This window comes from Gallus gallus, chromosome 8 (assembly GCF_016699485.2).
Source record: "Gallus gallus isolate bGalGal1 chromosome 8, bGalGal1.mat.broiler.GRCg7b, whole genome shotgun sequence".
NCBI lineage: Eukaryota > Metazoa > Chordata > Aves > Galliformes > Phasianidae > Gallus > Gallus gallus.
In genome coordinates, this window is record NC_052539.1 from 23,576,650 (window position 1) to 23,602,712 (window position 26,063).

General features: G+C 35.6%; 1 protein-coding gene across 5 annotated transcripts in view; it reads right to left on the reverse strand.

Moving 5' to 3' along the window:
* Window positions 1-26,063, reverse strand: part of FAF1 (Fas associated factor 1) — a 145,110-nt gene that overhangs the window by 88,330 nt on the left and 30,717 nt on the right. For all 5 annotated transcript variants that reach the window (XM_040704871.2, XM_040704872.2, XM_015291225.4 and 2 more), the window contains 5 exons: window positions 24,772-24,818; window positions 21,922-22,130; window positions 20,099-20,190; window positions 19,666-19,754; window positions 11,835-11,940 (listed from right to left, as the gene is read on the reverse strand). In XM_040704871.2, the coding sequence (XP_040560805.1) occupies window positions 11,835-11,940; window positions 19,666-19,754; window positions 20,099-20,190; window positions 21,922-21,991 (357 nt within the window). In that variant the 5' untranslated portion in view covers window positions 21,992-22,130; window positions 24,772-24,818. The remainder of the gene's footprint in view (window positions 1-11,834; window positions 11,941-19,665; window positions 19,755-20,098; window positions 20,191-21,921; window positions 22,131-24,771; window positions 24,819-26,063) is intronic.

Here is a 26,063-nt window from a genome sequence, read left to right on the forward strand (position 1 = left end):
TATACTTGCCCTGCATTCTAACAAAATTCTCTTCTGATAACATCTTGAGAGGATGGATGCTTATTTTAGACTGTATGCTAGAATTATAACCTATTTTGAACAGTATGCATTTATTTTTCCAAAATAAATGCCTAATCTTTGAGTTTTATTGTCCCCCACTTCACACTGATGTGAAAAAAAAGTAATGAAACAATGCTAATAATGTACTTAATGTACTAATTTAACTTCCTATTTAAAATAGGACTTTCATCAAAATCTGCACCCCATTCCACCTTCATTTTATACAACTTAAATGATGAAAAATCTTCCGATAAGAAGATAAAGCTTCTGATATTGCTTTCCTGGCCTAGAGTAGCATACAAACAAGACAATTACATTTTTCTATTTAGGGATCACACTTTTGGAATTGAGAAAATTCAGTGCAACAATAGATCTTTTTGAGACATCATTCATGTGTATACATTACTATGGAACAGAGGGGAAAAATGTGAAGAACAGGGATTTGGTGCATCACAGACCTTAATTCTCACCACTCTCCTTCCTCTCCAGACAGGCAGTCCTGTCCAGTGGCTCATGTACCTGGTATCCAGCAGTTCTCTCAGAAACTCTCAGAAATTCTGATATTACTGTCATTTAAAACCACAGAAAAATATCTCAAGACTTTCACAGTATTGTAAGGAGATGAGTGCAAAAAAAAAAAAAAAAAGAAAAAAAAAGAAAAAATAGAACCAACAAGGACTTCTACGATGTTTCTACAATGCGTCTGCCAGGCAGTGATAAAATCCCTTCCTAGAAAGTTGTACATACTTCTAAAATGGCAAATAATCTGACCATCTGGAATCACAGAGCTAAACTGTATATATCTTACTACACTTCCATTAAAAGGAAATTGAAAACAGTATAAATCCTAGGAAGTGACATTTCAGTGACTGCACTTACAGCATCAGTACCCAATACAGCACCCAAAATCTCTCTACAGTTTCTTTCAGGAGAAACAGAAAACTAAAGATTTTACAGTGTTCTCCAATTTGTTTCACTCATTTCTGATGTCAGGATACTTTTTAGTGAACTAAGCAGTTCTAAAAGTAACTTTTATTTAGGAAACCTTGACTGTCATCTTTGTGTGCAAACATTAGTTTATCTGAAGCCATAATTTCAGTTCAGCATCTCCCTTCTGTATCTTGTACAAACTCCTTGCTTGTGCTTACCCAAAAGAAGTTCCTCTTCTAAGGCAAGAATCACTTATTCCTGAATAATTCAGAAGTCTGAGCATAAGAAGTACTTAAATTAATCTGGGAAGTGTTTCGTGTTGACAATTTCAGCTTTAACTAACGGCTTCTTTCACCCACTCTACTTAAAAGGTCTTGGCTCTTTTTTATTCTGTGCAGTGACACTGGGCTGGCAGAGAAAAGGCCAGACTGCAGCTGAGAACATCCCCTGTGCACACAGCTGAGAACTGTGACCACAAGACAGCCTGGGCAGGGACTAAGACAAACAATAATATAGAAGCTCTGACATTCTCCACTAACAGCAGCAATAGAACAGTGAAGTAGGATACACTTTTGGTAATACAGAACATTAGTGGAACTTCTCTCCCTGGAGCAGAAGGTAAACCATCAAGTCAGACATGTCCAGGTTAATATTCCAAAGTTGGGTCTCATAAGGCCAAGGAAAAACATGAAATTCACTGGAGCATTCTGTTAGGTCTGGGTAGTGTGAGAGTGTGAATTTCAATGAACCAAGAGCAGTAAACTAGGATTAAGCTTGAACTGCCATGGGAGATATTTGTATATCACTTCTTAAATCTTCCTGCAAAACACTAACTTTTAGTCTACAGTTGTGTTGCAACCCATGGCAGAGCAAAGAACCAACATGAGCAAAGTCGTGCAAAGAACCAACACGAGAAATATTTTATGCTGCCTGCTAGAATATTTGTTAAGAGTTTCCGCAGGTAACTCAAGAAATTCAACATCATCTGATAATCTTCTTCTCTTCCAAACAGAATGAATTCAAACAGGTTAAGTCTTTACAGAACTGTTCTGCAGTTGCTATCAGCTGTGAAGATCCTTGGAAACACTGTCTTCTAAAATCCACTGAACTGAACTGAGCTCAAGAGGAGCAGAGAGAAAATAGAGGTTATCTGCAAAACAGGAGAGAACTCAGAGGGCACTGAACCAAAAGTTTTAGGGCCTTTTTCCCCACATTGCTCATTATTGGAAAATTGAAACATCCAATGCAAAAGAAGTTCTGCAGAACTGGGAAGTAACATTTGGTCAGAAAGTGCAGAGTCCACTCTCTGAGATGAGCAAAAATAAGTTGATTTCATATAAGAAGGGACCTGCTTAATGTGTGCTCACATCCCAGTGTGAGCAGTCTCCACAAAAGGCCCCTGGTGTGAGGACAAGCCAGCAGTTCTGCTGCCGTGGCACATCGGTAGCCACCAACCTCACTCAGGTTGACTCTTGTGACAGTTACTCTGTTTCTGGAGGATCTGGTTATCTCTTCATAGCTACGCTTTAGATAGCTCATCACTACCACACCTGAATGAGGGTTAACATGAGAAACATTTCTACTTGATTGAATTTATTTCTACATCCCAAGAAGCAGTCTCAAACAATTTCTTACACCATACACACTGTGATGCTCCTCTAGTTGAAAACTGGCTGGTTTCATTTGTACATACATTCATCATGGTGCTTATAACTATCACTTAAGCAGTCCACTGTCATTTCTACTCATTTCTACTCATTTCCAGCACTACTGCTTCCAAAACAAGGTTATAAGAAGTTCACTTTGGTTTGCTAATCTATGCTGAGGAAAATAAAGTAGATTCAAGATTTGGTACAAACCCAAAAATTGTGATCAAACTATATAGTTAGTAAATTGTTTGTCTAAATCTTTCATGTATGATGAAAGATTATTATCATAATTCATTAGCAAATTACAGACTTTGTAATGCAGGCAGTCACAAATTTGGCTTTGTATCAATCATTTCAGACCAGCTGGGTAGAAATTAACACAACTCTGGGATACATAAAATGAAGTGCTCTTTCATTTTTTAATTCACTGGAAACTTTGAAGGAAAAGAACCCTTTTAAAAAATGTCAGTTTTCCCTGATTTTTGTAAATCATTCCATTTCACTGTAGAGATACAGAGCTAACACAGCATTTATGCAATACCACAGTTACTGCTTAATCAAAAGTATAGTATAAAGTACATGCAAAAGTAGAGAAGTTTTAAAAATCCCTTTCTTTCATTATTTCTGAGGCATTCAAAGATGCTAGCGATCACTGGAAGAACGATTAAATAAACACAAAAGCTAATAGCTGAGCTACTCAAAAGATAGAATATTGTCAAAACTCCTGCTCGGGGCTTTTTCAGTCGACTGAGATGACCTTGCACGAAAAAAATGCTCATTTTGATTATGTCTACTTTCCCTAAGCTACAAGGCTATGTAGAGTGACAGCTGTATTTGGGAGCAACTCAAATTTTATCTTAGTGGCACCTAATCCAGGGACTGGTACAAGCAGCATGGAAAAGTCAGTGTCAAAATTAAACAATGAAGGCTTTTCTAGGAACAGATGCTTTTTGCCTGCAGCTGTAAAAACCTTAAAACAATCCTATACCCCACTGTCTGGTCACGCAACTATCACAAAGCAAGGCATAAATTTTGCCACTTATTGCAAATGTTTGCTGAGCGCTTCTATAACCCTTTTTAAGAACAGTAACACGAATTTATTGAGGGTGATTATGAGGCCATTTTATCCTTTAAATGAGTGCAAGGCTCTTCAATTTATGCTCATGATTCTTGGTGCAAATACAAAAGACTAACTTTTTAAGTTCATGTTTTACACAAGCGTAGAAATATAACCGAAAAACCTTAGGCTATGGGTTTACTAAAGACAGCACACTGTTTCACTACAACATTACGGATCAGACAGAGAGGGAAATTAATAATTCACCCTTGAAATAGCAACTATTTTCTTTATGTAATAATTACAAAACAGAATAGTGCAGTACAATCATTGTACCGTTGTTAGGATGCTAAGATCACTTCAGCGTCTCAGCTCCACAACTGCTATGTAAAACATCCTCATCACCTCAATTCTCCATTAAAGTTTATCTTTCTCTTGAACGAATGCACTATTATAGCCTATATTTAGGTTTAAAGATTATCTTACTGAAAAAGATGTACACATGTACGACTGAATTAACTAAATAATCAGTTCCCAATTAAATGAGCAATTTACAACATTGAGACTCTAGCTGCACTCCGTATGAACAGAAGAGGTTTTTAGATCAGCTTCTGTTGTGTATTTAGAAGTGATAGCACCAACATCATTTACATAAGTACAATATTTTCAAATATTTTCGCACCGTGCAAGCACTCTGAAATTGTGAAGTGTTTCCTTTCTTACTCAAGTTAAAAAAAAAAAGAGAGAGAAAAAAACTTTTCCAGAACAACAGTTCATTAGCACCTCACTATTTATAAGTATAATTGGGTTGTTTGATGAGAAAACATGAGAAAACACCGAGCCCACTACAATTTGCACAAATACAAATTTCATTGTTTGAAAACAAATCAGTAATTCAATGATTTATTATTTTTTTTAATATAAGTGTATATCACGCAGTAATAGGAGTGTTCATACTATAGTTAACATAGGATAGAAAGGCTGATTCGTGGTTCGGTGTGCTAATTTACAAGTTGTAAACCAGTTTTTAATCGTGAAAAACATTACCTAATTTTTCACCTTTGATTCAACTGAACGGTATTCGTAGAGATCGCAGTGCTGCTGCATTTAGCCACAGCATACTGCCTTCCCACTTCAACCAGCACAGGAGCTAGGAACGTGGCTGTTTAATATGTTCATAAAGCTTCTTAGGTTCTCTTGTCATTTCATGCTAACACCTTTTTAATAGCTATCATTATGATAGAAGCCATGCATAAAAATTCCCCACCTCTGAAAGTAAAACAGCAAATATTCAGAATCAGAATAGCGGGTGATGGTTTTAATTGCAGTTTTTAAAAAATTCAGGGTTTTAAATTAGGTCTTGATCCCCAAAATCCTCAGCATCCTTAAATTACACGAGCAAAGCCGCTCAATTCAGTGTGATTACTTCTAAAATAAGGACAACTCACATGACTGAGCATTTATAGCACAGGACCTAGAATCAAAATTATAACAATGACTCCTCATTACTTTCAAATTCAAATAAATTGATCCTCATCCTTTGAGAGTTTCTCTCAAATCCAACTACATTTATGGAAGGAGTCTAACAGAGACGGGGAACGAAATAAAGACAGAAAGAGAGAGATATAAACATGCACACAAAACTACGAGCACTGACAAATCGAAAGCTAACAGATGTGTGACTTCTAATTAGTTATAATAATCTGTGCCTCAGCGCCACTGGAACATGCCTCTCCTGCCTTTGGAAATTAAACAGCTTCCACCGGAGTTTTAAACTCTGACTGCTTCTAAATTAATGCCAGAAAAAAAACTTGCCTTCAGTAAATTTTAGATATTTACAGTGATAACTTTATGAAAGGAAAATATTAAATTATAATTATCCTAAACAGACACAGTCTTGTGAAACTAACCCTACATTCATATGAAAATACAAAGCATTGACTATAATGAATTTGATTCATCCTCGGACACAAAGCTTTACCACAGTAAACTCAGTCAACTGTTGCTCTTGCTTTTATATTCATAGTACTTAAATAGCGCACTTTAAAACAAAAAAATCTCCAATTGGCTTTTCATACATCCACCCTCCCCAAAAATAACGCACTTGAAAAACCCAAATGATATGAAAAGGCTTCAAGGCCTCTTTTCTCCTTTTCACAGCACTTTTTTTTTTTTTTATTTCTGTTTGCAGTAATCTGCCTTTCACTTTCTCATTGCTACAGAACAAACGAGGAGGCTCAGCACTTTGAAAAGGGGGCTCAATGTGTAATGGGTCCACTAGAATTAATTTAGTTGCACCAAATCCATTGAGCAGTGAGGTTTTTTTCTCTTCTCAAATCATTTTGAGTCGGACGCAGCCCCCAGCCTTTGTAATTCTAGTAAAGCACTTAAAGTGCACAGTAGGTGTTCATCAGGACCATCTGGTCAAAAGCAAAACAAGCTGCTGATTTTGCCTTTGAATAGAATGAAGCAAGTGTGAATTAGTCTCTTCAATTAGCACTATTACAACCTGTCAAGTGCATATTGTAAAACAGGATTATTACAGTATTGGTCACCAGTGCAATTATTTACTCTCTGCCTTTTCTTGCATATAAAAATGTCCATGTTTACCAGTTTTTGATAACTGAAGATCGTTTCTTTAATGATATGCACATCCAAACCCACCAAAACCAAATTACAGGTTATGAAACATGTTCTGCCAGGAATATAGTGTGCTTCATAATTAAAAGAGAAGTAAAAAGAGCCCTTCCATTACCTCCAGTTGCGTTTTCTGTTGCATGAAAAGAGAAATGGTTGTATGCCTTCATCAATGCAATCTCTTAGAAACAGATCTCTAAGGCAGACATTAAGGTATTTTAAACGCCTAATAAAGTTATCACTTTCAAAGAGGTACCCAACAGATGGATTCCCCTTATTTCCCAAGAAACTTCTTTTTCAGATAATTGATAACATGATAACTTACAGAAAGTTTATCACAGGTTCCCCTCAGTATGTAGAGTTCAGCTTAGCAATGTTCTGTTCTTCTTTTCAAGAAAAGCCCTCTCTCTCGCTCCCCCAAAAAATCATGAGGTTGCTTTACCTGTATAAAAATAGACTTTTCTCTGCTGGTTTACGAAGTCCAAACCTAGCTAGCCAGACAGCACTCACTTCCCACTGCACAACAGCGAGGCTACTGCAGCGATAAGATGTTCAAGTTCCATTTACTGTTCTCATTACTCAAGATAAATTCAATATAATTTTTACCTGACAGATTTCTTTAAACAGCAAAAAATAAAATAGAATTTAAAAAACACGCCATTTTCACAAAAATAATCTAAGGAACTTGAGTATGTATAGCCACAACATACTCTGCTGGTTTCTCTGATAGAAAGAGAACAACAGTACAGAATGTTTGTGCAACCCTGCATATGAAAAAGATCTGCTAACTGCTGGTTTTTATTTGCCTAAGAATAGCGTAACTATTTTAAAACAATTAAACAGCTCAAAAATATGACAACTTTTCATGTATGTACAACATTTGGAGATGTTCATATCAGCATCTTTGGCAAATGTGTTCTACTGCAATCAGTTACAAAGAACGCATCTACACATACGTGTTGTGCCCCCTGTCAGTGTCTGACCTTTACTATGGGTGATCTCACTCCATTATGAGTTTGAAAATATTTTGTACAAATATCAAAAGTCTGATCTGAAAAAGGTACGAAGCTCTCTTTTTCTGTATTGAAAGTAATTCATCTGCTTATCTATATTTACATATTACAATTATTTAAACCTTTTAAATAAGGTTTCCGCCCGCATGAACATTCACGGTGTTTTCCTATCTTGTTTCGCATTCATCAACTTCTCAAAAATAGTTTAAAGAAAAAATCAGCACAGACTTCCATTAAGGGTCTGGCAGCACAGAATTTGTAGCTCATCTCATTCCAAGCAGTTCTATGTACACACAGTTCCTCCTCCTGCCTGCAGTGCTATTGGATACATTGCTTTTCATATTCCACATTAGCCAGTAAATCTATAGGGAACAAAGAACAAATATATTACCTATCACAGGTGACAGGGATGCTACGATGCTAGCCTCTGATTACTTCATTGGCTAAAGGAACGGAATAGATAGCAGATGCAGCTATGCAAAGGCAGCCTGCATTTTATGGACCCATCTTTGCATTGTTTGGACAGATTTTGTGTTTTACTAGGAATTACAGTACGTGGTACATGCTTCACCTAGTATTCTCAACTGGACTCTTCAACAAAAAATTCACTGATCTACAAGAGGTCCGACGTGCTGCATATTTAACTTGTCCACCCTTTAGCAGCCACCGACTGTGTACACTGGATACTTCTGTAATCCTGCACACAGGAATAACAAAAAAGGCTTCAAAGTCTCTACCAGCAGTTAAACAGACCAACGCCAACTCTTTCTTTTTGAGATATCCAGTTTGTTAAGATTTTCTGAGGCTTTTCCCCACATCACTGACTTAAACAACACGAAGGGTGAAGCATGCTTTTGTGCCAGAGTTTTCTGCAAATTAGTTTGTGTATACTCCACGATGAGAACACAAACTTGCTTTCCATTAAATATTTAGATATTCCTCTTCTCCTCTATCAAATAACGTAACTAAAACTTGCAAAAATGAAATATAGTGGAAATCTTAATTTCTAACTAATTTCATAAGAATAGACAGGAAACCTTTTATGTTGAACGCGGCAATGTGTTTTAATATTTAGCACATGGCTTGTCAAATCAAAATTAAAAAATTCTCATACTTCAGCAGGGATAATCTCTACAAATTATTTTAGCAAAATAAAGAGCAAGTGTTCAGATGGAAAGCTCACTGTAGTCTTACAAGTATGAGCAGTTCAATTTGTTATAACTGTCCTTATTTATCCATACAATACACTGGAAATATATTAATGTACAGTCTTCAAACTGGCACAAACCCTACTAATTTCCACTTTAAAATGCAGATCATGGAAAAAAGTAATCGTGGTATTTCCCAGAACAGTATCTGCCCAGATTTAATTTAATACTGCAATTTTACAAGAACAAACAGATGTCAGAGACCTGAGACTCAGATTAATTTGCAATTTAGGCCAACATGTTATCGTTAACTTTCCAAGTTAACAACTGCCCTGCCCAACTCACTGAAAAATAATAAACAGAACAACACAGAGAATTTGATAATTTCATTTTGTATTTGAGTTCCGATGATTGCCTACAGGCTGATGAATCCATGTCACTATAACTGAGAGAAACTTCTATTTTTAAAAACTGAGAAATTACATCTTAATATGTGAAGTGTTGAAGATGTCAATAAAATATTTAAGAGAAAAAAATAGGAACCATCCCAAATCCAGCTACTGATTTAATACAAGAGAAACCGTGCAAGCAGACCTGAGCTTAAGGCTTCTGTCAGTTAGAGAATTTTTGTTTCGTTTGTTTCCCCATTAAATAGCAAGTTGCTTTTTGGGTTTTTTTCAGAAACATCAGATCATCCAAATATCATTTACTATTACATTCCATGCAATGAACACAGAGAACTGAAGCAACAGTGTTTTATTAAACCAGAGCTGACAGCTCAATGGATTTTGCATTTAATTCTTCGCAATAATCTCTGATAGTTTTCAAAGGGTGGCAGGTTTTGAGGTTTTTTTTTATTGGAAACACCTGGAAAAAATACCTCCAAATTTTATGGAATAGATAACAACAAACCAAACAAATTGCCCTACAGAGACAGTTGCACCCAACTGTGGCAAACAGTGGAACACTTTTAGAATTTTAAATATTTCTTTTAATAATTGATGCAGTCATTTTGAATCTTTCTGCATAGGATATACCGTGTGAGAAGATTGCATTAACACTGCTTAAACATTTCAACTTGTCAGTATGGCCAACTCGATTTCTGAAATATTTGCAGTATTTTCCCATCGAAACAGTAATAAAGGTAGAATAAATATATGCCACTGCTTTATAATCACTGAACATTAATGAATATTTTATGTCTTTTCAAATCTCCCTGTTTAATTTAAAAGGGTGAAATTAAGTCTCCTCCCTGCAATATGCCAATTATCTGTAAATCAAACAATAACTTGGCCATTATACTCCTTTTTGTTAATATACCAGAAGCTAATTTGAAAACACTGAATGGTATTTTTAGGTAATAATTGAATAGTCCTTCCTGCCCTCTTGTGGTTGGCAGCTGCAACTTCCATCAAGCTTTCCGTGATGACAAAAACGCATCAGAAGGAAAGTAAACTATTAATTTGTTACAGGGTGAACGGGAGAGTAAAGGAAAAAGAAAATCTAACAGCCTCTTAAAAGGATAGAAATATGTAAGAGAAAAGAAGGAAAGATACCAACAACTCCCCCAAATCACATAAAGTAACTGAATTCATCAGTCATTCATTACAATCTATGATCTATGCTAAAAGGGAAAAAAAATTACAAGGTCATTAGGGAGTAAACATATGAAATAGTGCTTGTTTTCAATAATTAGACAAATGTTCACCAATTATTTTGTCTCAGCTAAATCCCCAGGGACTTCCACAAGACTTTGCACAGACACATATTCACCTGTTCGCCATCAATAGCACAAGAAGGTCCAGCATTCTTTTCCATTTAGCCTTTGAAATTATCTTCACAGTTTTATACACTCTACTGGATGAAACACGTAGACACAGAAAAACAAGGCAAAAAAAGGTTTGATGCTCATACTAATATGGGTATGAAGTTGTGGGCATATGTGGGTTTTTTGGCTTCCTTAGGGGAGAAAATTATAACTCATAAATCAAGCTGACTCCATCTCATAACATGTTGACTGTAAACAGCATGTAAAGCCTAAATTCCCATGCATCATCACAGCTTTTTGGGTCCTTTAAATCTGGTGAAACACACCAGTAGATCAGTAATTGATACAGCACAGATAAAAACAAACAAATAAACTGGCAATATGTGTGATATTTTTTTCTTTCAGGATCTCACTATTTAAAACTACAAGTAATTTGAGGATTTATGGGAATACACGATTAAAATATTTGATTCTAATTTTAAAGACTAGTGCTCAACTACTCAGAAAAACGAACTGCTGCAACTAGATTTGTGTGCTTATATTTAAAAAAAATAACAGAATTTAGTATAGAAGGTTTTAAAAACTACAACAGGAAACAGGCTTTCATGCAGAGGAGAATTAAAATTTACATCTTAAGAATAACAAGATTCAGAATAAAAGCAGTTGATAATTACTTCTCACTGTTCCATGGAATAATGCTCTGATAGCTAATATTGTTGGACTTAAAATAATTCTGTCACTCTATCAAATGAAACATTTCCATCAAATATGTTTAACAGCAGAAGATTGAGGGAAGTGTCAGATCAATAGCAAGTACACATTTCATGATAAAAGCAAACATTTAATCTTAACATTTCATAACATGAATTCTTAAGATTCCCATTTCTGTATTGTTTGTGGTATTTCCATAAGTTAGTGGGTTATATGGAAAGTAACACCCAAAATGTGGCATTAGATACACCATGAAGCATTAGAAAAAGAACCTTACACATAGAAAGGAATTCTAAAAAACACGCAGCGACTCCTTGCTGTAAATTCGGAAGGTCCAGATTCATACAGAGATATTTGCTCCTAAGGGTTCTAATTTTGATGAAGTTCTCTACAATATCACCCCTTGCTGGCCATTCTACAGAATAGCAGTGACATCCATTATATAAAGAAACCATAAGGCTACCAAGCCAGTAAGAACTAGAGCACTACGATAACAGCCAGTAATAGTAGAGGTGCCTATAAAATGAAGATGGAGCTGATTAAAAGAGTAGATAGCAAGAGGTTCAAAGGGCTTAAAAGTAAAATGTCTTTTCTCATCACTACGAAGTAACTCAGTAAATGCTGTACACATTTATTATATTATTATAACATAAAAAGCAGCATCTTCCCGGTACAGCGTAACAGAAAACTTTCTGTTCTTTAATTAAATTATAGTAATCTTGATGAGCGAGCTGATTAAACTAAGAAGACGACTAATAAAACAAAGGAGTTTCCAACAAGACCACGTGAAACTGTCTTTAACAGATCTGGCATTAGCTATAATGAGCTACATTTATTCTTCAGCTGTGAAACAGCACTCACCTCCTGAATGGTACTGCTTCCTGAGAAGTTGAGGTTGTACTCCCGCTGGACTTCTCGATGGGTGATGATCAGCATGAAGTTTTGATTTAATGACTCCTGCAGGGCTCTGAAATGGTTGAAAGAAAAACAAGAAAATCAGGAATAAGCATGTTATAGCTTGTTTTACAGTTAGATGCAAAAACCCCAGGGTACCCTAAACTCTACACAGACAAGTCCAGGCACAACATTATCATCTCTCTTTTCACTCTTAAACGCAAGGAGGCATGCTGAGAATGACCAAAGGCCATTCCTGAACTCCTTCCTTAATAAGGTGACTGCAGCGTTTAAAGCTCCTCTAATGTTAAGTATTCTCAGAATTGAGAGTCACGTCACCTTCACAAACATCAGGTACATTTAGCACTCATTATGTCATTAATACCAGGCTTGTAAGCATATTGATGACCAGACAAAATATCAAGCTACAACGCACATTAAAAACCAATGGTAAGTAGAACAAGGCAAAGCATGCTCTCAATTCTCTAGGGTTACCTGAAGCAAAATCAAATGGAAATTCTTCCATTTAGCTTCAAAGCACACAAACCTAGCTAATAAGAACTGGAAAACCAACCACAGCAAAATTTCTCTTGGGGTTATTGAGCACTTAGAAAAGTTAGTTCTGCTCAAATTGTTTTAACTGTACACTCAGATATCTTTAATAATATGAATTAAAAGAAAATCTTAAGATACAGATTAAACAGGTCAACTTTATGTCACAAACTTGTTTATTGTGATTTTCCCAGTAACAGAACACCTAGATGTTAGAAACGCATCCTGTTTAATTAGGTACAAAATTACATAAGTATCTTCTGTCAAAGGACGTCTGTCATAGAGAAAGCAATTATAGCGGCGTACAAAAACTTACATAGGCTACAAAACTGCATTATAACCGCATGCTACACTTCTAATCAGTATTTACGACCCATTCAACGGCATATGGACTTTGAGTTTATCTACTTTATTTTTCCTTATAAAACACTCTTACAAAAACGTGAAACATTTTTTTTTCCTTCAGATCTTCTCAGTTTCAGAGTTCAATATGCCATTTCTCTAAGTAATAAAGGACAAATTCAGTATGCAGATGAGCACAGCTGTATCTTAAGATACAAGAAGACAAGAAAGACTGCTAGATTGAGTCTTGATTTGTTAGTTTTTCCTTCTACTGTAATTACTGATTGCAGTTTGGCTGTTCAGATGGTAAGGAGCCCATGCAATACTCAATGGATGCTTTAGCAAGAGATGCATTATTTGCTTTAGCATCTCGAGAAAAATTACCTTAAAAAATATCTTCACTCAGCAACGTAATTTGGATTCTGTGACATCTTATACATAACAATCACATACTACAAAACAAAATCATAAAGTGCAAGTTCTCTTGTCTTTTATGTGCTTCTGTAATACAGAAAACTAATTTAGCTCATTGTTAATGCTGGGTATGTTCTAATGTACAATAGACACCATGCATATAGCTGAATTAAGTGAACTATGCTGAACGTGCAATCAGCTCCATTGTCACAAAGACTCGTAAGAACAGGTTGGAAAAATTTAAAAATACCTAAAAGTCCCACAAAGGAGACTGAAAAGTTGAATGCCTATTTTCATATGTAATTCTAATTGGATTCTTAGTGAGTTTAGCATTGCTATAATCATATTTTCTTTTGGCAAATGTTCAGTAGCAACTACAGTATCCTGCTGTGCTTTTTCAGGTTCCGACTTTTTTTCTTTGTTTTTAAGCAAATCCTGGAGGCAACTGATACACATAACTGTTCTAAAAATGTTATTAATTACAGCATATGGATTCTACTGTCACAAAGGCTCTGCTAGAGCTATTTTTGACTCTTTCTGAATATCTTCTGCAGACGCACACTGCTAGGACAGCTCATGTTTTCATTTCGTAATTGATGTAAATATGGAATTAAATAGGCCAGTTAGATTACACCCTCAGTCTCACAAAGCAAGCATAAAACACACGCTTCAATATTATCCAGATTCAAAACATAATATGGAAAAGAACATTACAGATATACTCAAAGGAAAAGTTTTCAATTTCTGCACTTAATCTGGATGTAACAGTGGAAAGTACTAAGAAAGGGGAAAACGTACTTCTCAAACAGTTAAATGAAGTGCCTTAAAATTAAAAGCTTCAAAGTAACTAAATATTTTGACATCTCTACATTTTGTATTTCTAAATGTGAGAAGCAAATGTTCTTAACAAGTATGTTTTCTGTATTTATTCATAGCCAAATACAAAGAGTAGGCTACAAAGAGTTGACTAAGAAAGTTGCCTAAAGAAGTGTTAGCAATTCAAGCGCATAGTCAATTATTCACTTCTTTTTTGCAGAAAAATAAGGCAACAAAGAAAATGGGCCAGGTAATGCTGACATAGAAACGCATTGCTCAATTGACCCAATCCTTTGAGCTCCAATATCAAAACTTTACATGGCCTGGAAGCCCTAAGACACAGACCACATCTCTTAGAAAGTCAAGGAGGAGTTGTCAGTGTACCTGATGGGCAATAGGTGCGCGCGCTCCTCTGTAGGATGGGGTTGATTTGAACATGCTGCTGGAGAACCAACCATGTAGGTCCCTCATAAATTCATTTCCCCAAGCTATGCTCAAATGTACAGTATAAAGTTATCGAAGCAGAACACTACTCCTGACAGCAAATTGATGCTTTTTTCCTTAATTTAAGAGGTACATAACTGCCTCTGAACACCATGCAATTTGCTAAAATTACTGCATCCATGTATGCAGCAGTTTTGGTTTCATTCAAATGTTACTAGTTGACTACTATCTTCCAAATGAAATATCTGAATTAAAAGAGAAAAAGAAAAGAAAGAGATGAGGAGGAGAGGATGAAGAAGAAAATCAGTGTCAAACTCTAGTTCCCATTGAAGATTTTTTTTTTTTTGCCACCAACGCTAACAGAATTTAATTTATCTGAGGATTAATTAGTAATGAAAGAAATCAAATTCTAGAAGCAGAACTAAAGTAGGCCACTTTTGTCAGCAGTGCTTTCCCCCTGCTGCAAACTCTAGCTTTCAAAAGCATTTGCTGATAGGTTAATGTTACTTTTTTTTTTTTTCCCCCTCAGCTGAATGATTACACATTCACGTCAGCACAGGAGGCAAGGGAACTTGACTGTATTTTTAGGTACCAATCATCCATTACAGAAACTCTGCCTACATCTGGAAAAAGAAGCAAGTCTGAGAACAGACAGAAGGAAATAGTCCTTGTTCTGTTCAGATCTAGCAAGAGAAATCTGGATCGTCTTAGGATTACACATGGATTGCCCTTATAGCACTGGTTATCAGCGTTATCACAATGAGCAGGAACCTCAGTGACAGACCAAGATTCAGTTGGGGTTGAAATGGCATAAGATGCAAACAAAATCGTTCCTCTTTAAAGCTGAAATTTCAAGCAAATGAAGTTACAAGAAATTTCTTCACTCATTCAAATAACTGAAACAGTAGGATTAAGAGTCAGGAATGAGTTTATTCATGAGCTCTCCATCCAAATTCTAATACAGCAAAATTTATAAACAGCAAGTCTAATACATGAAAAGAAACAATATTTAGCCTAAAAATGTGTAACTACAAATAATGCTAGACTCAAGGGGACAGCAACTGTTCAGTCTACACAATGCTGAAGAATGATGACATCAGTAGTGATGTTGATATTTTAAGCTTCTACATCTTGCTGTGCTGAAATGCTTAATATATAAAATGCTTATAAATTGCATTTTTGGTGGATACTTTAGTAATGTTTTTAACTTTGAAACCAAAAGTATATCCTTAATCAGTGACCAGCAAATATTCCTTTTCATTTCATTTCAGTTTTGTTTTTGTTTTTTTAAATGAAATGCATTCATTATTTCCTAATAGGCAGTATCTTCCTCAGCCACAAGAATTCTCCAAAACCTCAGAATTTTGTATAAGCAGGCATGACACAAGGTAATTAACATTTCCATTTTAAACTTACGGATTTATACAAGCTCATGTCAACAGAAGTCCAAATTTACTGTAATTACAGATTATTTACATTAAAACAAAATAAGAAATCAGTATGTAAATGTAATGTTTGTTGTAGCTAATGCAGCAAGAGATGGTAGATTAGGTTCAAACAGCAATCAGCAAATCTGGCTAACATGTAAATGAGCAGAAGTCCCTTTGTTTACATTCTATTGCATTTTAAACTTCAGGATTTTTAAACTGTCTCATGAGCAGATGTGAAAATAAAACATTAATCTTACCATCCTTATTGATGCTTTCAAAGTAACTAAAGCAAGGCACTGCTCCTGTCCAGCTAAACAGACAATACTAATAATTGGAGTTGCAGGTTACATCATTCTTAATTAACACTCTGCTACAGTTGATAACCTACACTAAAGCACCATGTCATAATCACTGCTCTGCAATCATCTAAAAAAACATGTACTCAGCAAAATATATACCCATTACTTCCAACACATATATAATTTTTATCCCTATCCACACAGACAATTACATTTCTAAAATAAATTACAATCACTTAGCAAAAAAAATACATCACTGTAATCACCTCCAAGATACAGAATCATAGAACTGTGTAGGTTGGAAACGATCTTCAAGATCACCAAGTCCAACCATGAACCTGAGCTAGAGTACGCTTGGTCAAGCAGCTTCAACTGCCTTGAACTTCCCAGTGATGTATCAGGTATATAAAAAAAAGTATCTAACACTTTCAGCTAGTTAGCAAAAAAAGAAAAAAGAAAAATATAAAATAAATGATATCCTTGCAATTCTGTGATAGCTATTAACTGAAGTGACAACAACACCAAAATTATTTGGTAAGAAGCACCTCTGAGAATACAAAAGACTGAAAGGAAAGACCATCTGGAAGACCTACCTATATGGCCAGACCAGCATGCCTATGCTTTTCATGATCCTCTCTATTGCATTCTCCCAAAACTTTCTCCTGAACTGAACAGTGCAAGCTTTCTAGAAGCACCCACGGCAACAAAGGTAAGAAAAGCCACTGTAAGGAGGTGAAGAATCTAATCCAACAAAGCAAGTACAAGGGATTGCTCCCTTGGACAACTGAACGATGGACTTCTTATGTACCTTTCTATTTTAAAATGGATTTCCAAAGCAAATAATGTTTTTCTCACTTGTTCCATCTAGCAAATTTATACATATTCACTAGTTTCAGGGAAATCTGACAGCGTCACAAAGGACTCAAATACCGGGCATAAATCAACAGCAGGATAGAGAAAAAGGACCCAAATTACTTTGGGTATAATCCTCTTATATTATATTCAGCCAACCGCTGGTCAAAGATCACAAGAAGTAATGGCAGCATATAGTATCTCTTGTCATTCACTACTACCTGATTACAGAACTATCTGCAGAATAGAAGCAGGGCAGGCTGGCAGTCTAAGCAGATGAAAAAATGACATGGGCTACTAAATGCATGGGAGGAACTGAAGTACTGCCAGAGGTAAGCAAGATCAAGGGAAGATGGAGAGAGAGAGAGAGATGAGTTACTGAAGCTGATGGGATGAGGTAGTAATTCACTAGAAAACATGCTTCAACTACATCTACAGTTCACAGAATACATTGTCTTGCTCTAGATGCCGTGCATGAACAGGTATGGCTTTACCAACCTTACATGTGGTATTTGACATTTTAATTTAATCTTCACACCTCAATTTACTAACATGCAATAGTCATTCACTGGGTTTCTATTGCCTATGAAAGCTTTAGATATGCCACTAATGAATGAAGATGCCCTATGAGATTTTTGCCTGTTTAAACTGCAGGATCACTTTGCCATTCCTTTTAGATGCCAGTTTAAGTCAGTTCTGGGTTAAGGCCATTCAGTCCGTCACAGACTTCAATGCCTACATACCAACACACTACAAAAAGATGCCTCAAACTTTATTCTCCCTGAGCATCAAGAACAGAAACAAACTGGAGTTTATAGAGCTGAGACTAGACTACTTCTTCATAAAAGGCATATGCATAAAACATCACATACTGAAATCTCGGGTTTCTCATATATCATTTTCTGGAAATATTGAAATCATGGCTATTTTTCTATATTTCAAAATAGGAGGCATTTAAAGAAAATGACAGACGAACTCGAAAAGTAAGAGACAAAGTTCCTTAACATCCATTAATAATAGATGAGAACATCACGCTTTTAAAAATTGAGGGTATCAAACTAATCTGAATGATAACTGACCTAACAGTAGGCAGTAAACAGTGTAACTGGGTTTAGTACATTGCTTCAATTAGATGTGTTTTGATCTGCATTGATGCTTTAATTGGAGGCAAGCCTCCCCTTTCATCTAGAATTTATGACTCCGAGGGATGATCTAGCCTTCAAATTATCTTTAAGTAGCCACTAATTAATCATCATTTGCTAACCCCAAAGGTACCAAATTTATCTTAAAAATAAGCAGAACTCATCTCCTCAACGAAACAAGTATAAACCGTAAAGGTAACACCCACTGTGATATTATTAGGAAGTTCTTTTAAAACTGTTCAACAAAAAAGCCTGAGAACTCCTTTTAAGCAGTTTGTTGCTGTTATATAGTTTATTTCAGTTAAAGCCATCAGCATTAATTTCCAAAAATCAGACAGTGAAATTAAAGTATACTAGACATCCATGCAGAAAATTCTGTTAGCATCCACATGGTCTTTCCACAGTATTGTCACTATTCTTCAAGTAGCTCCTTAAGCACAACAATCTAATCATTCTCACTCACATTGCAGCTCAGTACTAACCTGCTCTTTCTGTTCCATTACCATTATTTCCTCTCTTGATGCTTGTATTTTATTACTATTTATTACTTTTTTTATAATATACATCAGCTTTGTTATTTCCTCCATAGCATACAGGGTTATAGACCTAAGTACTATATATATTTCTATCGATGGTCAAAAGGTTTCCTTCATCATATTTGTAGAATATTTTGCTATCTAACTACAGCAGCAGAAAAGCAATTCCCTCTTCAGACAGTTCGAAGGCAATCTAGTCTACTGATTACGCAATTTGATCATTTCAAACCGCAATCTTTCCTGCTTACTTGACAACTTAGGATCAGAGCTACTCCATTCAAACTCAATTACAGTGCACCCTCTAGTGGCTATGGAATAAAATTCATGTTTTCCTGACGAGGACACCCCATTCCACCTTTCAGAAACACGCAGACAGGGTAGGAAATAGGACAAATAAATTAAAGCAAAGTAGCTACAAATTACTTTACAACAACAATGATTCCATGTTCCATAAAAACTATTTAATTTTCAAACCTTTGCAATATTCACTGATTACTGAACACTATTAACTCTTTGAGTATTGAAATCAGCAATAGAAGATATCCTGCTTAGAGGAAATCAATTACTCTATGTACCCTTCATAAGTCCAAGAAAATATGATAAAATAACATAACACACACTTCAGAAAGAAAATGCTGGTCTGCTGGTAACAATTTGTACAGGTTTATGTTAAATGAATCAATCTAATGTGATGAATTACAGAAGACCAGCTTTCATTTCCACAGAGACAAGACTAAAAAAATTAAGTCATAAAAACTTGAAGATGCAAAAATCTGTGTGAACCTCAGTAGGTCATGTACTACATACACCACAGTTTCCTTAACTTTTTTTTTTTTTTAACAACCACCTTTCCTTGCATCTTAGAGCAGTGAAACATTTACTGATTGTAAATTCCTGCAAGATTGCAAGCTGCTTCATAGAAAACACACAAAAAGAATCATACAAGTAGAATCTATGGATAAAAGACTTACCCAGAATGACTTGAAGAAGGAGGAGGCAGATCAGGCGTTAGGACATAAAGACTATTATTTTTTGGCAAGTGTAGAGTTTTTAAAACAGTCTGAAGAAAGGAAAAAAAAATTGTAAATATAAAACATTTGCTGATAATAACATATTAGTTTACTTTATTCCTTTTAATTATAAAAGCTTCTTCACAACATCAAATTTTTAAGAGGTATTTACAATTAATTTAATAACATCTCTGCAGGTGTGCATTGTTGTATATAAAAACACTGCAAAATACACTGATGTTTTTATAATGCTTTAGTTTAAGAGTTCCTCGTAGAGCTTTCACCTGAAACATCTAACACTCTGAAACTCGGAATCCTTGCATTGTCATCCCCGCCCTCAGACCCCGTTTGAAATGCCAAATTCAGTTGACTGAAAACATGACCAAAAACTTACACTATCATCTACATCTCCAGTCTTCCACCCCTTTAACAGCATTTTAGACGCAGGAATCTGAAGTTCATTTTCTAGAATATGTTTGATATCTCCTGAAGAGAAAAATGAAGAAAATGTCAAGAAATCCATGTATAGAATATATACGTTTATCTCTTTAATTTCAAAAGCAAGGAAAATGTACAGTGAACACCAGTTTTAGTGTAGTTACCATTGTAACATATATTTCAAACAGTAAAAAATAAACGAAAGTAAAAATCACATAGAACAAGAATCTGATTCACACAATCACATGAGGATCTGGTGATTTGGACATATATTTGAGTAGCTCTACAAGATGTATTCGAGCTAGATGCATATATCTGCAGATGCATGCTATCTGGAACAATGCACTTTGCCAGAAATAAAGTGCATCTGCATTTCTGATACCCAGTTCCACAATCAGTAATCTGGACCTAAGGAACTGAAGTGTTTGTGTATTTGACCAGTCGGACAGATTTTTCAGTGTTTTGCACATTCTGTTCCTCCACCCTGGCCTTCTGCCACATCTGCTCTTCCTCATGTTGGAATGGACTGTTCCTGTGCTCTGAAGAGGTCATACTTGAAGATTAACTATCCCTCTTAGGCCTCTTTGCCCTCCAGGGCGGTCTCTCCTGGGATTCTGCCAAGCAGATCCCTGAAAAAGCCAAAAGCTGCCTTCTTGATGTCTATGGTTGAAATTCTATGATTTACCTTTCACACTTCTCTCAAGATTTTAAACACAAGGCTGCCTTCAGCCTTCATACGCCAAGAAACAGACAAAAGTTTTACTCTACCTTCCGCCCTGTCACTTAATCATCTATATCTGAAAGAATTTAATAGGAAAAACAAACAAACAAACAAACCCTATCACCTACTACACCTACTATAGCTGAAAAATTCTGATTTGGTCACTTTTATGTAACACGGATGTAACTCACTGCAAAGTAACGCTAATCAAGAATTCAACCAATCACCACCAGGTGGCACCATAAAGATACCAAATCAAGCACTAACAAGAAAAATAAGGATCCAAAGTTTCAATTTCAAAATTTCATCACAGACAAAGTGACAGCTCAACAAATTTTTACTCAGCCATTTCTTGACGTATTTATTTGTTTTGATCTCTATACTGTCTTAAAAAACAATAATACCATTTTTCCTCAGGAGAGGTAAATTAAGTCAGTTGGGAAATATAAAAAATATGCCTGCAATGGTAAGAACAGCATATTTCTAAAATACTTGTACAGAATGCATCGAATTTAGAATAAAAACAAACAAGTCTGATAACAAAACTCTTAATTTCCCCAAAAACCAGACAAATAAAAAAAAAAGATGCTACAATGCTTTTCACACTTAGAGAATTCTCTGAATTTTGTCACTGATCTTATGTAGAAAGGGATGATGCTATAGAGATTCAAAAAGGAAATGCCAATATGATCCACTTATTAGTTGACTGCATCTACACTAATCCTACTGCAAATTACACTTTCTTGCCTCAACTTAATCAGTAATCTCCATTTTGTTTATGAATTAAGTCCATAAGACAACTAGATGTCAAAATATTTGATAGATCACTAACCTTTACAACGGATTAGTGAAATTTTGCTTTTTTCATGCTGCAAAGAGGTTTGGAAATGGTTAGGAGCCATGAAGACTGCATTTTGTGGGACATTTTTTGAGGGGTTTTGTTGGTTGGTTGTTTTGGTTTTTTTTTTCCATATGATTTAGATCTTAGAGGTTTAGTCTTTTTAGTTCTATTTTAACAATTCTACAACGACAGTTATGTCATGTTTACGCATTCTTACCAACTGTAGAGCTGTCCTCAAGTACTACATCCACATTTCTGTCTCTGTACTCAACCCTGAAGTCAAGCATTCGAGGCTGTCTTTCCACTATTTGTCTAGATGGCACTACATGGCGAAATGCTGAGGAAGATGAAGAAGCTGAAGAAGCTGCTGTAGAATGACTTGTGGGGCCATATGCTGGTCCTTGTAAAGTCTCTCCACCGTACTCACTGAAGGATACACAGATAAGAAAGTACGAACAAACAGATAATGTTTAAATAAATAAAGATTTGTAAAGTAAAATGAACAGTACTACTCACTGTTGTCCACAGCATATGCCTCTTGAATAAACTACACTGTCATATCTGAAAATAGTGTTTCATTCATAATTAGAAATTAACTTTCATATTAAAAACATTAATATTTCGTGTACTCAGAAGTGCTATAGCAGAGCAGCTTAGAAGACAAACAGGTATTTAAACCGTTATTTCAGTCTAAAGTGCACTATGTAATTAACATCAGATTTATCTTGAGAAGTAGAATTATTTCCTGTTCCAAGAGTGCTGTGAACATATAAAACCTTGCACCATGGCAACCACCAATTTTCTATATCACTAGGCCAGTCTCATATGCAATTTAGAATAAGCAGCTTAAAATAAAGGTTAGAATAAACTGGGAAACCCTGATTACCCAGAAGTACATCTCATCCTCCTCAGTGAACTACTCATAAAAGTACCACATAACTGAGATTAGAAACAAAGGTAGCAAAACATTAAATTTAAGGAACGCAACTCTAGGCCCAAGAAAATTATGATGTACTGAAATAAGGTTTTGCTGGCAAGACACTTCACAGGGTAAGTCTAGAGATTCATGTTGTAGATGTTCTTACCAGGAAGACAGTGCTCTCTGTTTAGAGGACTATGTGTCTTGGGCTGTTAAAGGATATCCTGATGGAGGATGTAAGCTAATAAAACAAATGCACTGAAAGAACAGAAGCTGAACAAAGAAAGATTTAGGAAATACTGGGATGCAATTTGCCTCATTTCCATTCCTAAACAGAATTTATTTGAAAAAAAAAAAAAGGAAAAAAAAATACATACTCCCCTTCCTGAAGATACTATAAGATCTCTGGAACAATGGAAATGTTTCTTACACAAGTCAAGTCTATGAAGACTGAACTTAGAAAAAAAATATTAATGAGGATGGCACTCATGTCACAAAATTGCATTAAATTGTACCAAGCTATTGCAAATCACATCACTGTGACTCCCACTTTTGAAAATAAAATTAAAAAAAAAACAAACACAAAACATGTATTATGCTTGTAAAACAAGAGAGATTACTTCTCCACTTCTCACATTAGCAGGCTCAGAAGGATGGATCCCCAACCACAACCATATCCAAAGTTCAAAGACCCACTCCTGAGGTTTAAAAAGTAAAGGGAACAGTCTTATTTTCAAGCTTTAAAAGACTTTAAATACTGAGCAGTATGTTCGTTGGGCTTTTTGTTTGTTCTTGTTGTGTGTGTGTGTGTGTGTGTGTGTGTGTGTGTGTGTGTGTGTGTGTGTGTGTGTTGTTTTTGTTTTTCAATTTGATATCCAACCAAAACTTAGTACTGGAACCATTTTTGTTAGCAGACCTCAGAAGCAAAGAATATTCTGATTCTCAGGAGTTGAAATTATTTATTTATTTAAATGCAACACAACTGAACTATAGAACAAAACTTGACTTCAAGTTCAACTATGTCAAGTATATCTCATTCCATTACAAAAAGTATTTTACATATCTGACTTGCAATCTCTAAGGAAGCATGAAAAGCCACTAAAAAGCATATAAGTCAGCAAATTAACCTCATCTGAAAGCCACTGGAAACTAGGTTTTTAAGTCTACCAGGCCTAATTTTAAACTTCTTCCACTGGAAAAAAAAAAAAAAAAAGGAAAATAAAAAAGACTTGAAACACATTTGACTGCCCCATCATTTCTACAAATGAATAATTTATTAACGAAGAAAGCTATCAAGTGGACATCAGACATAGCTGTTACCAAAGTCTGCAAAGTCTGGTATAACTGCTGCCCAGATCTTTCTCCCTGGCAAAATGGTTGCAAATGTTGCAGTGTTTTGAATTTAAATGCTTTGAGGTCAGGACTTATTAACATAAATAGACATAGTACTTGAAACAGAAGAGACTTGATCACCATCAGATCATGCAGGCCTAACAGTGAATACACATCTAGTAACTTTATCAAGCAATTAAGGTTTTTTCTTGATCCAAAAAACTATTTACTTAATAATAACTTTAGTGAGCATTGGTATACATGCCGGAACATCACTTCACCTACACTAAGGTATCTTCTTCAATCATTAAAATAAATTTTTAAAAACAGTACATTGACTATTTTCCTAAACCAAATTAGAAATAATATTTAACTGCCTCTCTCAAGTAGCTCAACTCCTGTTCTGTTGCTTTCAGTTGTCTCATCAGTGCTTAAGAGATCATGCTTCAATGACTTCAAGGTATCCAGGCATCAATATATGAGCCAAATTTTAATTTAAAAACTGAAAGGAAATCAGTAAAGCTATTTTTAGAAGGGAGCAACTTCATTTTATCTACCATAATTTCCACCAGTTAATGAGCTAATAATGAATTAATATAAAATAAAAAATAATTAATTCAAATAGACAGTTGAGCTTGTTCTTCACCAGTATAGGAAAAACTGATTGTGAAATCAGTTTTGTCAGGAATTGAACTTGTGGCTCAAAAAAACTGCTTTAAAATGAGAATTATATCATCATCTCGGGATTCAGAAACAAAAATGTAACTACTACACAGCATCATTCTCTGTATGTATACTCCATCCCTCTGTGCTTACCTTTGCAGAATGCCATTTTCTTGTGGTATTACACCATTTATAGCTGCCTGAAAAGAGAAAATAAGTTTTCAATCAAGTATGCAGAAGAAGAAAAATAAATCAGGACAGGGCCCTGTATTTTGCTTTAAAAATTGGTCAGCTTGCTTTAAAATATGCCATAAAATTTTCTCCATTGAGTAAATACTCTCAGTAAATGACATGGCCATTAAAGTACCTTCTTAAAATAAAAAACATGTTTAAGTGAAAACGAACATGAACTGATGCCCAAGCTCCTGTATTTGCGCAACAGATTTCCCAGGTATAGTAAAAAAAGGAATAAACGGCACAGCCCATGCTCAGTAAATCTCTCTCTTTGTACATGCACTCGGTAAGAAGACAGTTCTCAGACTCACTGAGCTGTGTGTGCAGACAAGGCAGCCAGACAGCACGTACACAGAAAAGCTCATGTCTCCCAGAAGCATCGGGCCTACTCTAGCCGGCACACCAGCGCTGCAGGCCTGGCATCTTCTAGATAAGTCCAACCTCCTAAGCATAACCACATGCCACAGAACCACTGAAATACCCCCAGTGCTCAAACAATCCTCACATGAAAAAAAGCAAACATTTTTAAATATGATTTATGCAGCTAATTGTCATCGAATGCTGCCCAGCAACTCAGAACAAAATATAACTCAAGTTTACGTGCAGGCCCAGGCCCAAACCAAGCAAGCTGCAACCAAATTAGGCCTCTTATTCATAATTACAGTTACTACCTATAAAAATATCTTAATAAAAATTCTATCTCACATTGAAATGCTTCTCTGTCTAGAAAAGCCACCACATATTTCAGTTTCAAGTTCAAAAATCTACTTCTGACAGAAGTGAGACAGTACTGCTCCATTCTATTTTGGAGAAAGTTTTAGTGCACTTCCATCACATCTGATGCTTTAGAAGTATATGCATACACCAAAGTTTGCACAAAGTCAGGAAGATGAAAACTGCTGAAAGGAAACTGACTAGCTTTCAACAGTATTGAGAAAACAACTTCTTTCAGATTGCATGAAACAAAAAAGGTTTCAAAATCACCTTGATACTAGAATGTTTCAGATGTCAGGTCCAGCAAAAGTGATACCATGCAATCTGGTAATGCTGGCTTACACATTTCACTACTCGGCTGTTTAAATTCTGTTCTGGTTGTTAGAAGATATGGGAGTAAAGATATCAAAACCCTAACTAACTTTAATCTTTAAGGAAGGCCCAGCAACAGGCAGGTAAAGCAGAATAGTATTCAACCAAGAATGGGGGGAGGGGAG